This window comes from Limanda limanda, chromosome 8 (genome assembly GCF_963576545.1).
Source record: "Limanda limanda chromosome 8, fLimLim1.1, whole genome shotgun sequence".
NCBI classification, from domain to species: domain Eukaryota; kingdom Metazoa; phylum Chordata; class Actinopteri; order Pleuronectiformes; family Pleuronectidae; genus Limanda; species Limanda limanda.
This window is the reverse complement of record NC_083643.1, coordinates 13,304,855-13,320,461: the sequence shown is the minus strand read 5'-3', so window position 1 is coordinate 13,320,461 and position 15,607 is coordinate 13,304,855. Positions and strand designations below refer to the sequence as shown.

Sequence of the window (15,607 nt, the reverse complement as noted above, 5' to 3'; positions counted from 1 at the left end):
TAGTAGTAGCAGTAACGGTATCTGTCCTTTAGGCACTCTCGTTGCTCTGGTTGAGCCGGTGGTAATGTCATTGTGCTGCATAGATGGTGAGGTCATTTTTTGCTCTAAAGCTGCTCGCTCCACATGCCACGTTTGGAGTGAAAGTAGTGGAAGAAGTTCCTCAAGTAGATCCTATCCACTTCCAGTTTTGACTTAATGATCCTAGAGCAGAGAACAGAGGTACAGTATTTGGGTTTGGTATTAGGTTCAAGCATAAGAAAAAACATGAGGGGAGGAAGATTGCTGTCAATTTGCGTTCTGACAATAAAGTCAAAATGTCGAGAAGAAAATCAAAATAAATCAGACGAAGATATTTCTTTTGCATTTGGAGAATAAGCTGCCAGTGTTCGATCTCTGTGGTTTCTCCAAATGAACAGATCGATTTCTGCACAATCTCCTGATACTGATCATCACATGTGATATGTTTATTTTGTAGAGGCAGCCATGTGTGCCCATGTTATTAGTTTGGCATAATACATTACATTACACGTCATTTGGCTGAGGACTGAGAATCGAACCGCCGACCCTCTGGTTGGAGGACGACCATCTTTAGGGCTGTGGTTACCAATATAATATTAAGTGAAATAATAGATCTCAAATGTCAAACTTATTTACACATCCTGCAATTATTAAACTAAATAAATATTAATTTGGCATCAAGTTTTTATTTTTTATCTCATACCATCTCCAGATTGGTGTTGACCTGCCTCACCATGTTCAGTCGCTAACTGTGGCTGTCCGACTTACAGTGCTGCACAGGTCGTGTGTTGTGCCTTGTGACTGAGATGGGTGAAAGTACATGCAGTTGGTGGTACTATTGAGCTGTATTGCATTTTAGCTTTAGGATTTATTGCAGGACTGTTACATTAGATTTAGCAAAGTGTACCTAATAGATTTGCAACTGAGTAATTGGCTGTTTATGAGACAAAACCTCAGCAGGGACCTCAAATGTAAGGGGCATCGCTGCAGATGTTTTCACAACAACGATGGAAAGTCTAACGGTTGATTTCTCTATAAAGTTACAGGGAAGATAAACATGGCTGATATGGGATTAAAAATTGAAGATAAAAGCAACAAACAAAAAGAATATCCGTCAATTTACATTGAGTGAGTAAACCGACCTATCGAGTAGCTCCCAGTCTTCCCCTCCCCAGCGGTCTGTAAATTCTCTGGTGTTCATTCCTCCCACTGCATCCAGATCAGACTTATAGATTCCAAGTAGGCCGAAGCCTTGCACCTCCCAGAAACCTGCAATCCACACATTTACATTCAAAATGTAACATTTACTACATCCACACTTAATCTTTAAAATGCATCATATTCACTTCAAGGTCCAGTGTGTAAGATTTAGGGGAAAAGGATCTATTGATAGAAATTTAATATAAAATAATCCAAGTCATTTTTTCAAGAGTGTGTTTATCTCACTTATAACAAATGTTGTTCTTTACCCTGGAATGGGACCTTTATAATGAAATAGTTTATATTTACATCAGGTGGGGTCCTCTCTATGGAGGCTGCCATGTTTCTTGTAGTAGCCCAGACTGGACAAACTAAACACCTACATTATATTTTTGGGTCTGCTGTCAATGATGTGAGCTTAGAGGTTTTACGGTTTCTCATCTCCCCTATGGAGTCACATAAAGTACTACGAGCAGTGGTAGAGTAGACCTCCTGAACGGCTCAGTGGTAACATAAAGAAACAAAAGTAGGGGGGCAAATGCCGAAACAATTCTTGGAATCGCAGTTTAAATGGTTAATCCAAATCAGTGTGTTCTGTCTGTTATTTAGCTGGATTCCGAAAGAAAGAGAGAGAGAGAGAGAGAGACTCCTGCTTAACTGTATTAAAAGACATATGATGATGATAACTTTTAATATCAAATAAATTGGCTTCCTTTTATTAATGTGCATTTTTTTTTATGTGCATCCCTCAATAGAGTAACGGTCACTTTAAAATTAAACTAAAAATGTGTGTAGCTACCTCTGGCCTCCAGTGGTGATGACCCACAGTCCAGTCTCAAGACTATGGGAGCAAAGGCCATGTGTCCCTCCACAGAGTGTTTCCTGATGCTGTTGATTATGGAGGTAGGGAATTGGAGGTGGAGGTCACAAAGAAACACTATGCTGTGTGGATCCTGAGGGACGATGAGATAGTTGTAGATATTTTATTTTGATTCTATTCAAGTGAATTAATCGTAATTATTTTACTGCTGAGAGTTGTTGCATCAGTTACTTTTATAAGGTCGATTCCTGCTTGCAGACCAGCAGAGCGCTGGAAGTTTCCTCTCAGCTTCAGATACTGGTACCTGATACATTCCACACACACTGTTATAGCACATACATCATGTGTAGCATACTTAGCCATAGGTTTATATTCAGTTTAAAATGAAAACAAATGCAAAACCTGTGGAGTGACGACTTCTTTAGAGCCTTCTCCACGTCCATGTCAGAGCTGTCGTAGTCAGTGACAATGAGGTTGAAGTTGGTGTCTCCAGATTCTCTGAACACTTTCTCCATTTCAGTAATCAGCTTGTGCACCCACCGAGCCTGGTTTTTCACTGAGAGACGTAAACAGGCAGATAGACACACAACTTTAAATATCAGAGCTGTCAGCTCACTTTTTGTTAGAGGGTACATGTGTGTCAGCGTTGATAACACCAACCCTCATATCTCAACATGACGGAGTACGACAACAAATTTTAGATTAGTGCACATATCCCCATATTACACCCAGTGTGCTCCATCTCCGGGAATGGAGATGGAGATGAAGATGGAGATGTCAAAGAACCTGTCAACTGAAAAAACAATGTCACTGTTGATTTCTGACATTTTAGATAGTTGTCATCACATTCATGTTGATGAAAAAAGAGTGAAACATCATGATTGACAGCTGAGACCGAGTTGCACTTGGTCGAGCATGTGTATCTGCAGGACCTCGGTACCCTAGTTCCATCTCCAGATTGCTACTACAGACGTCATGGGCACAAGATGGTGGCACTTGTATTTGGGATATTATTGCTTCATTTCTGGACAGCAGGAGATTACCTTTGTACACAGGCTCGAGGTTTTTCCGTTTTGGTGCTGATATTTTCTTGAAGAAATATTAAGAATTACATCTGATAAAGACAAAATGTAGAATCACATACTTGCTGTCAATAATTAACGTTTAGGAGCATAAAATCTGTGTGTTAACACTTTTCTAAATACAATTTAAAAATATAAAACCTTGTATCATAAGTTCATATGTTCATACATCATAAGTAAGTTTAAGTGTCAAATCATCTTAAAAGTAACTCATAACTAAAGCTGTCAAATAAATGTGATGGACTATAAAGTGCATCGCTTCCCTGTGAAGTGGAGATGAGTGGAAAGAAAATGAAAATACTCAAGTAAAGTGCCTCAAAATTGTATCGATGTAAGGCACTGGAGTCGATGTGCAGTCTCCACCACTGGAAATGAGCCTGGTCAAAGAGGGATGTACAGTACCTGGAACTATGATGTGGACGGTGGCAAGAGGATTCCAGCTGAAGGCCACTGGGTTACACAGCACCGGCTCAGGTTGGCTAGTCGTAGCGTAGACGTATTGTGACAGACGCAGCATTTGGCCCTTCATGTCCTTCAGCAGCAGCTCCAGGAGGTAGCGGATTCCTTTGGCATGGTCCACACGCTTCACCAACGTGAACTGCCTGCAGGGGCAGAGAGAGACACAGTGACATGCCTGCAAAATAGTTTCTCATTTACTTTATATCAGTGAACTGTTCAATTAGGTGACTGATCGCTGCAGCTCTACACATATTTCACACCTTTCTGGGCCCCCTTCAAGTAATTACGGATAGTAAAAGCCCAGCAAATTTATTTTACACAATACGGCCCTTTAAGATAGATATAGCACATCAATTTATATAATGTAGTTATGTACAAACGGACAACCTGAAAACATGATGCGTTTGGCCATTGGCTGTCACCAGTGTGGAGGCAAATGAAATGAAACCAATTTTTGTTCTACCCAGGCGATGTGCTGGCGCAGACACAAATACACTTACCCTTCATGTTCTTTGTTGAGTTTGTCCATGAAATCCTTGACCACTGGCAGAACATCATTGGAGTTGATAAGCAGACTGCCAGCAATATTGCAACTCATTTCCATTGCATCTGAATTATGTGCCCGATAGTCCACGTTGTTGATCTGGAAGGTCTGCCTCCAGTGCTGGTTGACATCATTCTTTACCTGCAGGAGCTTTAGTGATCTTTTTACAATCCTCTGCTCCTCACTCACAATTTGGGTCTTCTGAGGATGAGGCTTTGTGTCGTCTTCATGCACGGGTAAGGACAGGAGTACCTGCCGGAATTTCTCAGCAAAAGTCTCATCATCTGTTTCATAGTAGTCTCCCGATTTCTCCCCCATCAGGTTCTGATCTAGCATTTACCAGAGGCAAAAACAGAAAATTAGAGTAAATTGGTCAGACAACACAAGTAACTATTTTCTAAATAAGAAAAAGTGAGAAAATACTTCTGTCTGTGTGCAGGTCAGGACTGTCTAGATTCATGTAGGAGCTGAAGATAAGGAGACAAGATTATGCAACAAATGAGAATTTGTTAATTTGCATTGTGTTTTCAGATGAGACACTTAAAAATAGACGTCATCCATGTTGTTGGATAGGACATGAACCAAAGTCAGGGTTTACATCAAATACATTTTTCTCAAAGATGTTTCTATCGTTTGAGCTAGATCTAGTCACAGTGATGTTTATTGTATGTATAATATTGACAATACACAACTGTTCACACACATACACACACTTTAACGTGTAGTCAGATACACATAATGTCCTTTGAGCGTAAACGCACATACATTCTTCTTCTGCTTCTCAACTTCAGCATGCACCTCACACACACACACAAGGATAATGAGGGGACCTCGGCCCTCCCTCACACACACACACACACACACACACACACACACACACACACACACACACACACACACACACACACACACACACACACACACACACACACACACACACACACAGTACGACATGTGGTTCTTCTTCTCAACTCCTGCCTTTGACTCCTTCTCAAAAAGGGAGTCTGCCACAGCGGACAGATTGGACTTGGAGCAGGCTTTCATGTCTTCTTTTCATGAATCGCTTCATTGTGTTGGTTCTGGGACGTCCTCTCTCATGTGCATGGTTACCAGTTCGTTGCTATGCTCGTTGCACTTTCTGTGGTTTTGCTCTGTGTCTCACCTTGTGCCTGAGTCGAGAAGATGTACATCATTCAAATTGAGGGAAACAGTTTTAGTGTTATCTCAACGGTCCCTCTCTTGGCAGGTGTTAATCATACAGGCGGTTTTCAGCATCATCAACCCGCGACGCCAGGACTGCCTTGTGAACCAGCCAACGAGGCACTGCCGCGCGTACAAGAACCTCTGTCAAGCCCAGTATATCAATATATAAGCTATGTACGGACTTTGTGTAAGCGCCTTTTTTCCTGTGCAGCTTACTGCGTAGGACTGGAGGCCCATGCCTGGGCCCACGCATGATCATTTGCTAGACACCGCAGTTTCCTGACCTGTGACCTCTGAATAAACCTGCTTATTTTTAACTTGAGAACGACGACTCCTGCCTTTGATTTCCACCCGCAACAATAACTATAATATATAAATGTCGTGAATAGTCATGATCAGTGAGTGACTCGCGATGATTGGTCCAGCATGTGTATCGATGGGACCTTTCTACCATGGCCCCCTCTGATCGTTACTGATTCTGGCTCCAAATGTACAAGATGGCCACCTTTAAAAAAAACGTTTGATAAAATGGAACGTGTCCCATGCAAACAAATGAGAAATCATGCATTTTGTTGGTTAAGCACCTGGCTGAAAAAAGCACAAGGTTAATGGATATTTTGTTTCTTTTTGTGGAAAATAATGAGTGAATTTAAAAAGTGCTTTTGCAATTATGTAAGATTAAGGACAACTGTGCGTGTGTAAGCCAAAGATCACTGTGTGTGAGCTGTATTTACCATAATGCCAGCATGTTAACGTGCAATTAGCCATCGCTTTGTTTAATTTTACAATGTGTATCCTCTCACTGAGATGGTGTATACTTCACACTTATAACTTTTCATTATGTTTATTAAGTGGTTTATAAAGCGACAAATAATTGAATTTAATTTAAATCTGTTTACATGCAGCCCTATATTAAGAGTTTGTCATTATGTTAAGATAAATAGATTTATCAAAGTGACAGGGATGTCATGTTTGTATAAATATTAATTCATATCAAAGACAAGCTTTATAAAGGATGATCTAAAAGACTGTAGTTGAATATTATCACACCTTTAGAGGGTAACCTGTTCACAACATGTTCGGAGTTGTCAATAAAGTGTTGTGAGCAATCAGTAAAATAAAGTCAGACCCTCATTCAGCCAGGGATGATACAACAAATGGATCTATAATTTAATTGTCACGTTTATCCCCGGAGATCTCACTTTTCCAAGATGTTGGCTTGGTAGAAGCAGCTTTTCACGGACTCCATTTGTGTGAGTCGGGTATGGTCATTAGGGTAGATGAAGGACGATTTGACCTGGTGAGATGAAATGAAATGAGGTGCTGTTAAAGACCAGAGAGCTTATTGAGAGGAGATGAATCAAGAGGTCTTCTTTGATGAAGCTTATGAAGCCACGTCCTCAAAGAACAGATCACAGAACGCAGCACGTGTTCATATTGAAATAATTAAATACCATGACCTTTGAACACTGAAATCTGATCAGTTAATTTTAAAGGAATTGTTCACCCAAAAATATAATTTGCTCATTATCTACTCACCCCCATGCCGATGGAGGGGTGAGTGAAGTGTTGGAGTCCACAAAACACTGCAGGAGTTTCAGGGGTAAACAGTGTAGCAGCCTAAAGGTCTACCAGAAGTGGCTGAGCTAGCGGAGTTTAGCATTAGCAAGATAGCTCACTAATATTTTCAGTTGTATTGGATTCGGCTGCTACCTGGCTGCTACAGTGTTCACCACTGCAACTAAAACACCTCGCCCACCCCTCCATCGCCATAGGGCTGAGAAGATAATGAGTGAATTACAAATTTGAATATTCCCACGGATGTAAAACCTGAAAACATGATGCCTCTGGCCACTGGCTGTCACCAGTGCGGAAGCAAAATAATTGTGTCCTCAGTGCTACCCTGTGACATTTGTAGAGACCAGGGTTGTCCACTTTCAAAACTGCATTCTGAAGAACAGTATGAGCAGGATGTCAATCCATCAGAAACCCAAACACGTACAAATACTTACATAATTTAGTCCTTGATAGCGGCCCAGATGAGAACCTTTGTATGTGTAGCTGGGTTTGTACTCGCAGTCGGGCAAAACATCTTGTAGGAACTTGCTGTTTATCAGAGGCACTTCAAACCAACACAACAGAAATTAGAGCAGAGATTACTTTGTGCTTCAATTGGAGGAAATCACTTGCATCCTGACGTGAAACCGAACGAGACACAGAAATGTCTCTCACCATGGAAGAGAACGTCTCGTGGGTCTTCCCTCAGCATGTCGACTGTAGAGCTGCTCTGATTCGTGTTGGAGTGGCTTGCAGCCGTCTGAGGTATGTGTTCAACATCACCCACTACCATAGCAGACTCATCTGTGGGATCAAGCCACAGGACAATAAAATCAGAGTGCTTCACATTCCAATGTGCCACAAAACCACTGACTTGATACACAGTGTCAGCATCTGAGCAGAAATAATAAAGGTAGTAGTTTTGGATTGCTATAGTCACTTTGTTGTCGTATTCACTCTGAAGTGTCTCTGCCATTCCAGTGTCAGATGGAATGATGTCTGGGCTGATGCGTGTCTTTACCAACATAGAGAGAGATGTGCTTGGATTCAATAACCGTGAATCTGGAGCCTACCTCCACATGGTCTGTCCCTTCATGGTCCTGCTTGTGGAGAAGTTCAAAAAAGTACTTCCTCTGCAGAAAGCCTGTCAGACAGTAACAGTTCGTATTCAGAACTACAACATAAACATATTAGACACCAAAGCTAAACAGCTTTGAGTAGTCCACAGGTTCTGTGTCGGTAGCTGGCTGGCTTGGCTGCTTTATATTGAGTGTGCAGCACATATCTTGTCAGATTTATTGTTGAATACGATTTTTATGGGTTTTGTTAATTTTTTTAGTATGATTTTCTTGTGTGTTATTGTTCTTTCCCTTTATTTGTTTAAGTGTGTAACAACGTTATAGAGGGAAAAACTTAATGAATGATCACTTCCCATTTCTTTTATCCTTAAGCATTTTGAAATACACACGTTGAAGAAACAGTAACACAATTTGTAAATCCAAATTCCCACTTCAGACAATGCCACCAGGCATGTACAGTACCTTGGGTCAATGTTGATCTTTATTGCTGATAGTATTGGTATCAACTGAAACTGATCTAGATTCTCAAGCCTACAAAGACACAGTGTGTAATTCACACCAACACCACAAACAGTTGTCTTCATTCATTCCATCAACTGCACAGAGTTTTTACCATATCAGCATTTCTGGGTTGGATTCCCAGAGGGACATATGCATATTTACATAGAACTAGGTTATGAGATCTTACAGGTTATGAGACTGTATGTGCTTATGTTGAGACATGAGTTTTGGTAACGTTGCAAGTAAAGCGGTTCCATAGAAACGTGGCAAAGGGCAGTATGGTCCCTAATTTTCTGTCCCTGACTGAACCCGGATATCGCTTTAATACTTTTGTCCCAACCGCCAGGTGCTAATGAGCTTAGATAAGGTATCAAAAGTCTAACACAGGGGATTTGTAAGAGACAGTTTGAAGAATGAATCGTCAATTTTGGTGAAGCAGAAGCTGGAAAAGCTCAGCATTAGTACCCCTGTATGGATCATGATGAATCCTACAAGTGACAATATGCAAGTCCTTATTTCATTTTTGCCTGTGACGAGTAAGCAGATCCTGCCGTATAAAATATTTCTCTTCTTTTTAACATTATTTGTTACAAGAAATCCAGCTTACTTTTGAGGATATGTATACTTTTATTTAGATATTTCAACCTGTGTTGTTGTCATGTGCTTTTATCACTGGTTTGACTATGTTCGTATGAGATATTTAGCGGAAATTGAGTAATAATACGTAAGGACATTTATTTTCCCCACATAGACACACACATTAAACTCACGTCACTGGTCTGGATATCTGACTAACATATTTCTCAAACTCGCCAGGGGCGGTCCACTCTGTGCCAGTCTAATAAAAGGAAGCAATCAATTATAAATCAATTATTAAGAAAGCAAATATTAACACACGTTTACATGGACACACATTTTCATAACAACCCAATTGAGACAATAAACCAACTGCTTGATGATGAACAACCTGGGGTCGAGTGTGAACTACAGTATGATGGAATGTGGATTGAACATGTAATGAATATTAATGATGAATATTCTATGAGCAACTCATGTGAAAATCACATGAGTTAAAAATAAGATCAATAGCCAGAATTATTATGTCCATGTAAATGTCAGTGACACAAATGTGGAAATGTTCCTCTGCTGCTTAAGAAGATGACTGAGATGAATACCTTTCCAACCCATCCCAGTAACTCCAAATTGAGGGGGGAGTCGTCTGTGCTTAGCCACAACTCAGAGTTGTCTTGAGAGCTCAAAGCAAAAACAAACTCTCCTGAGAGACAAAGGAAACAAGGGGTTATAAGGATTCAGACAGAGATATTATAGGAGATGTATGAAGTGTAAGCATGGTAACAAGACGGGACTAGTGAGGTACCGTCAGTATATGGATGCAGATAGCCAAATATCCTGAGTCCATAGTTAGTCCACTTAGGAATGACGGCCAGCTTCAGTACTGTACTTCTGGACTGAAAGAGTGAGGAAACACAAAGAATCAGCCACCATGTTTACTCAAGGGGGGACAACATCTTCAGTCCAGGGACATGAGGGTCTAACATGTGGATGTAGAATGCACCTCTGTGTAAAAACACCTCACTGTGACACTGAAGAAGAAAAGAGAATCACTTAGGTCAGGATTAATGCTCTGGGGATCATGAATTAATGACATTTCATAGTGATCCATCTGATTGTTGCTGAGATATTTCAGCATAATCCTGCTGAAGAACAAACAAACCAATGGACATGGGCACAGACCCACCCTCCCTGGCTGAGGTAATGACTAACTGAACATATTTAATGCAGTGTGGGGTCCTAAGGTCAGGCTCCGACTCACGTGAGGATACAGCGGGTAGTGCGGGTTCTTGCGGAGCTCAGCTATAGATTTGCCGCACCAGTCCTCAAACGCGTGCAGATTGGCCCGTCCCTTATACTGCAGGAAGAGAGGAGAGAGAAGAAGTTCTAAACACACTGAGATGAGTGTACCTGGATAAGATAACCATCTGGCCTCAGTGTGTAAAATCTAAAATCCACAGCTGTAAACTCCCTTAGATACCACCTGGTGATAAAGTGAGATAAGGTGCTGGTTTCAAATGTCAAGAAGGTCCTATAAGGACTTTAAGGACCTGCTTGACAGTTGAAACCAGCACTTCTGTCCTTACACTTATCCTTAAACCTGAATTTTATGGGTCATGAACTTGATATGGTTTGAACAGTGGGTTTATGTTTCATCTCCACTATAATGGAGGTTTCTGATGTCTGTGTAGCTCATTTAATTCAAAAGAGGAATTCAGTGAACATCTCTCTCCTGGAAGAGAAATAACCTGTTTTCAATTTCTATACCTATTATCTTCTTACAAGAGGGCCTTTGCATCATAAAGGGGAGACAAAAGCCAAGAAACTTACCTTAGAGCCTATGCCTGACTGATCAATTTGGATTTTACTGGGGTGCTAATACTTCCTTGTTGTTTTGGTGCATTGAAAAAACATTGGATATGTTTTCTTACTAGGTAATACTAGCAGTAGAGAAGCAACACCCATTAACCAATCTCATACAAATAAGATGCCTACTTACATTTAGTTTTCCGGAAAAAGCAGATCTCTAATATTTAGCTGTCACTGTCTAAAAGTCCAAAACAATATGAAGTCTTCCAGACACTGAGCATATAACAGCGTTTATTGTATTTGTCTTTTTTCAATGAATTATGAATTTAATTATTTCCAAAATCATGATGTAAATACATGCGGTAGAACTTAGATGTTTTGGGTAACTTAATCTTAAATATTATAGGAATATTACTACACCTACAACAGATGATGAAGCCTTAAATTTCAATGTAACCAAGCCTTCTGTGTCATATACACATCTGACATTTGTAACAGAGCAAACTTTTTGAAAATCTGATGAGAATTCACTGGGACAGGTCTTCTACTAACCAGAGGGTGGGCGCTTTGATAACAGTCTCCACTGTTCCACATGCCAAATTGTCATTGGTAAGATATTGAACCCCAAATTGCGGCTGTACCGGCAATGTGAGAGTAATGTGTGAGAAAGAAAGTGCTGCAGATACAAGCACTGTATGAATGTTTGTATAAATGGGTGAATGGCAAAACTGTTTTGAGGGGTCATCACAACAAGATGATTATAAGATAATAAGAAGTATTGGTAATTTTCCATTGGGATATAGATCAGCAGCCATGTATACATGTCAAGGTTTTCCAGGATGTATGGGACCCATGAACATATCGGAAAGTGCACTGGGTCACATTAATCCAAACAGCTTAGTGTGACTTCAAAAGAGATGAGTATTTAATAACATGTAGGCTGTACACACACACATGCACACACACTTTTGTTTTCCAGGGTTGTGGAGTATTGCTGGTCGTCCTTGCAGCTGAATCCTCCAAGTTGTTTGGTTGGTCCTGCAAAACCCGCACATTTAATTCACTTTTCCTTAGCTCCTCTGCACAAACACGCAATCTACCGTCACCATATTTTCTATTACTGCTTCTTTATCCTTACCCAGTTGTCAGAAATGGATTTCCTCCAGATGTTGCTGACACTGTAAGTTTTCAGGCCTGAGGAAGTGAGGGAAAACAATCAGAGCAATGCAAGGGGGACAGGCAAATTTCTAATGACTGTACACAGATGGGCAATCCTGGTCTTTATGTGAATGAATGACAAACTCTAGTAACCATGCAACAAACACTACGACTGGCCACCATCACATGTGTCATTAATGTAACTTGATGATTGATACAGGAAACCTTTATGGATTTTTGGAGGCCAATGCCGATACTGATATTAGAGAGTAAAAATTTTAACGGCTGATATATATATATATAGTTTTTTTTAAATTGGCAATGACCCCTAAGGTGTTGTTATTAAACCCTCATGACAAAGAAATGTAATTGATGCTTTATTTGTATATTAATATATATACACACAAAATTTGCTAAATTTATACTGTGTGAGTGAATAAAAAGGAGACAAATATCTTGTGAAAAGAGGAGCCATACACTCAGAAGGTTTCGATGGTTATGACATCTTGGAAAAACAATGAGATTAAAAACCTTTGCGCGAAAGGGCTGATGCGTGTGTCGATGTGCTGTAACACAAAAACACTTATTAGCCAGATTTCTACGTGATGTCCTCCTGCGTGCTCTATAGGCACCACCCCTCGCCTAAATGTTCCAGACAATTTCTTGTTGTTGTGAACACATCTGATCCAGACAACGCACTTTTACGCACATTTTTCGGAGGTCATTTTTGAAAATGCCATTGAGTGACATTTTCATGTTAGACAGAATCTCTGCAACTATCTGCTCTACCAAACATCTTATGTCTCAAATGATAAGGTTTTATTTATTTTAAACGATTTTGTTTTTTAAGCGCATGGGCAACGCTTGTGTTCGCAGAGTCTGTCATTATCACCAGGGTGGAGATCTCCGAACACGCATGCCCTTGAGCCATGATTCTCAGTCATTTTGTCAGCCCAAGTGACTCTATTGTGGAGGTTGAGAAATACAGAGTGGAGAACTTTTGTTCCCATCGGTCCTCATCTATACCCTTCTCCTGGAGAGGCGGTGGACTAGTGGCAGAAACTTGGACTACTGGCAGAAAAAGGTCTCTGGTTCGATGCTGGTTGGACTCCACGGTTCGACTCCACGGAGTTTCAACAAAAAAACTTACCTGGATAGAATAACAACATAAAGACGAACCTGGATCTGTCCCAAAGATCAAAAGACTATTCTCCCTAACCCGTCTAGTGCCCCTGAGCAAGGCACCTTACTCCCCCAACATCTGCTCCCCGGGCGCTGTACATGGCTGCCCACTGCTCTGCTCTGTGTGTCTGTCCAAAGATCACACCAGATGGTATAAATGCAGAGGACTAATTTCCCCATTGCATGAGTGTGTCTATGCATGTTTGTGCATGTGTGTGGGATAAATAAAGTCTATCTTCTTCTTCTTCTTTCTTCCTGATGCCTCTTCTTTGTATATAACACAACAGTGATAACTCATTTATTAAGATAATTTAGTTTTTTTAAATTTCCAATTTTCAAAATGCAATTGGGGGGTTAAGTATAATTGCAACATTTTGGCCTATCTGTTCGGTTTTTGGACACTAAATCCAGGTTTGGCACAGGTACTCTTCTGAAGCAGCTAAAATAAAATTCTTACTACACAATGTGGTATCAGATTATCAGACACTGGACACCGATATTCCAATTTTAACAAGATTAAGAAAACAGTATGTATAAGGTACTGCCATTTAAACAGCATTTTACAATAATTAAATAATCAAATTAAGAAAATTAAGAAATGTGATCAAAGTTTTGGTTGATAAGACAATGTTTTATTTTTTGTAATTTATGTGAAAGAAGAAGTTCTGAAGTGTGACAGAAAATAAACGGGTGTGATGTCTCGATTCAATAACCATCTCTGGTGTCCTTTCTCGACTGAGGCCTGACATATAAGACAACAAACCGCTCGGCTACAAAATGAATCCATTATAATGTAGCGAACGCATAAATGGAGGCAGAAGACATAATCTTTCAGTCAGCAATGCACACACAGCAGCTCCTATACCTTACACATGTTTAAAATAGAAACAAGAAATATATGAACCTGTGCATTATTTGAATAGCTTAGTCATTGAATGCACAATAATAGGGTAGCTACATTGTTTATACATGGCACTAGGCCCAGTTCAATCTAAAACACAATTTTATTCAATGTATATAGTAGAGCAATTCCCAAACTTAAGAAGGCCGAGGCCCAATTGGAAAACTGAAAAATGTGTGCGGCCCACCCATACCTTTGATCACAACTATATGATCTCCCCCCCAAGAAGGAGATCGGTTCAGTCTCTATTATTCGGTCTGAAACTTCGCAGCAAAACTAGACTGTGCAGGGATTTTTTTGTGCAGGTTGTTAACAAAAGAGGAACTTTGTGAGAAATCTTCTTTTGTGTGCCTAGATCTTGTTCCCCTTTGCTGAGTTATCATAAAGGGCATTGTGTATAATTCCTGCTACTGATTAAAGTGATATTTACAGAATTTGTTAGTGGTTATACTGTGGTCTATTAGTGATCTTAGGAGGACACAAGAGGCACTTGTTTATTCTGTTGTGTTGGTTCTTTGTTGTCTCCAGAAGTTCAGATTCACTAGACCAATACTATTTGAACCTCAGCATCTGGGGTTCCAAATTTGTGAAATTATACATTATATGTAAAGTGTTGTTATAATTTTTCAATCAGTTGAAATAAAGCCTGAAGAGAACAATTTTGGGTTGTTTTGTGGCTTGTAGAGGCCTACTATAAAAAGCAGTTTTTAATTTAGGTACTTAAGTACATTTCAACACCAGATACTTTATTTTTTTTACACATCTTTGTATTAGTTTTTTCGTTCACATATAGCAATAATTCACACATACAGTGTATACAAAGAAGAAGAACGGCTTCTATGAATATTGGTGAGTTATTTCCTTGTAAAATTTCCTTGTGCAATATCGCTTGCATGATTAGGTCTGGAGCCTTTAAATTCTCTCTTTTTAATCTGATATTTATAACAAGTACAAGCACATGATCCTGTGCTGTTCAATCAGTCTTTTTAAATAATTTGTCCGACTTGAATAAATTGTCTATTTCTGCCTCCCGTCCCGTTTATACTGGATATATGTGGTGAACCCGATGGGCATCCAACTGTCACCCTGTCACTGTGGACCACTACAGATAGATAGGTAAATGTCATGAACATAAACTTACTTGCGTTATCGTTCCAAGCCTCAGTACCGATCATCCCAAGGTAGACTGTCACAGTTCCGAGCAGCAAGACCGAGCCGAACATGAGCCACTTGTCTTTGAGACGCAGCCTCGTCAGGGGGGAATCTATCGACATCCTCTGGACTCTGAGCTGAGACTAAACCTCGTGTCGTCCCGGACTTCTACAAATGCTGAGGCTTATTACACAGCCTGGGTTTCCAAATGTGTCCGTTGTCAATTTGATTATACCGATATGAGAGAGAGAGAGAGAGAGAGAGAGAGAGAGAGAGAGAGAGAGAGAGAGAGAGAGAGAGAGAGAGAGAGAGAGAGAGAGAGAGGAGAGAGAGAGGGAGAGAGGGAGAGAGGGAGAGAGAGAGGGAGAG

The 15,607-nt window shown here is 40.2% G+C and overlaps 1 protein-coding gene across 1 annotated transcript; it reads right to left on the bottom strand.

Annotated features, from left to right (window-relative positions):
* Positions 1-104: 104 nt before the first annotated feature.
* LOC133009140 (beta-1,4-N-acetylgalactosaminyltransferase 3-like) lies at positions 105-15,360 on the bottom strand. Its single transcript, XM_061076550.1, has 19 exons — positions 15,228-15,360; positions 11,984-12,039; positions 10,298-10,393; positions 9,842-9,932; positions 9,639-9,739; positions 9,239-9,301; positions 8,080-8,086; positions 7,905-8,027; positions 7,559-7,687; positions 7,339-7,448; positions 6,529-6,623; positions 4,547-4,590; positions 4,080-4,452; positions 3,523-3,722; positions 2,441-2,594; positions 2,270-2,342; positions 2,018-2,171; positions 1,161-1,287; positions 105-201 (listed from the first exon to the last, which is right to left on the bottom strand). The coding sequence occupies exons 1-19, from the start codon at positions 15,358-15,360 to the stop codon at positions 105-107; spliced, it is 2,226 nt and encodes a 741-aa protein (XP_060932533.1).
* Between the last annotated feature and the right edge of the window lie 247 nt (positions 15,361-15,607).

Excerpts from the sequence above, each read along its gene's own strand:
- LOC133009140 (XM_061076550.1), bottom strand. The coding sequence starts at position 15,360 with ATGTCGATAGATTCCCCCCTGACGAGGCTGCGTCTCAAAGACAAGTGG. Across the intron at positions 7,449-7,558 it reads ACGAGACGTTCTCTTCCATG|TGCCTCTGATAAACAGCAAG; the intron begins GTGAGAGACATT and ends GTTGGTTTGAAG. Across the intron at positions 2,343-2,440 it reads AAGAAGTCGTCACTCCACAG|GTACCAGTATCTGAAGCTGA; the intron begins GTTTTGCATTTG and ends GGAATGTATCAG.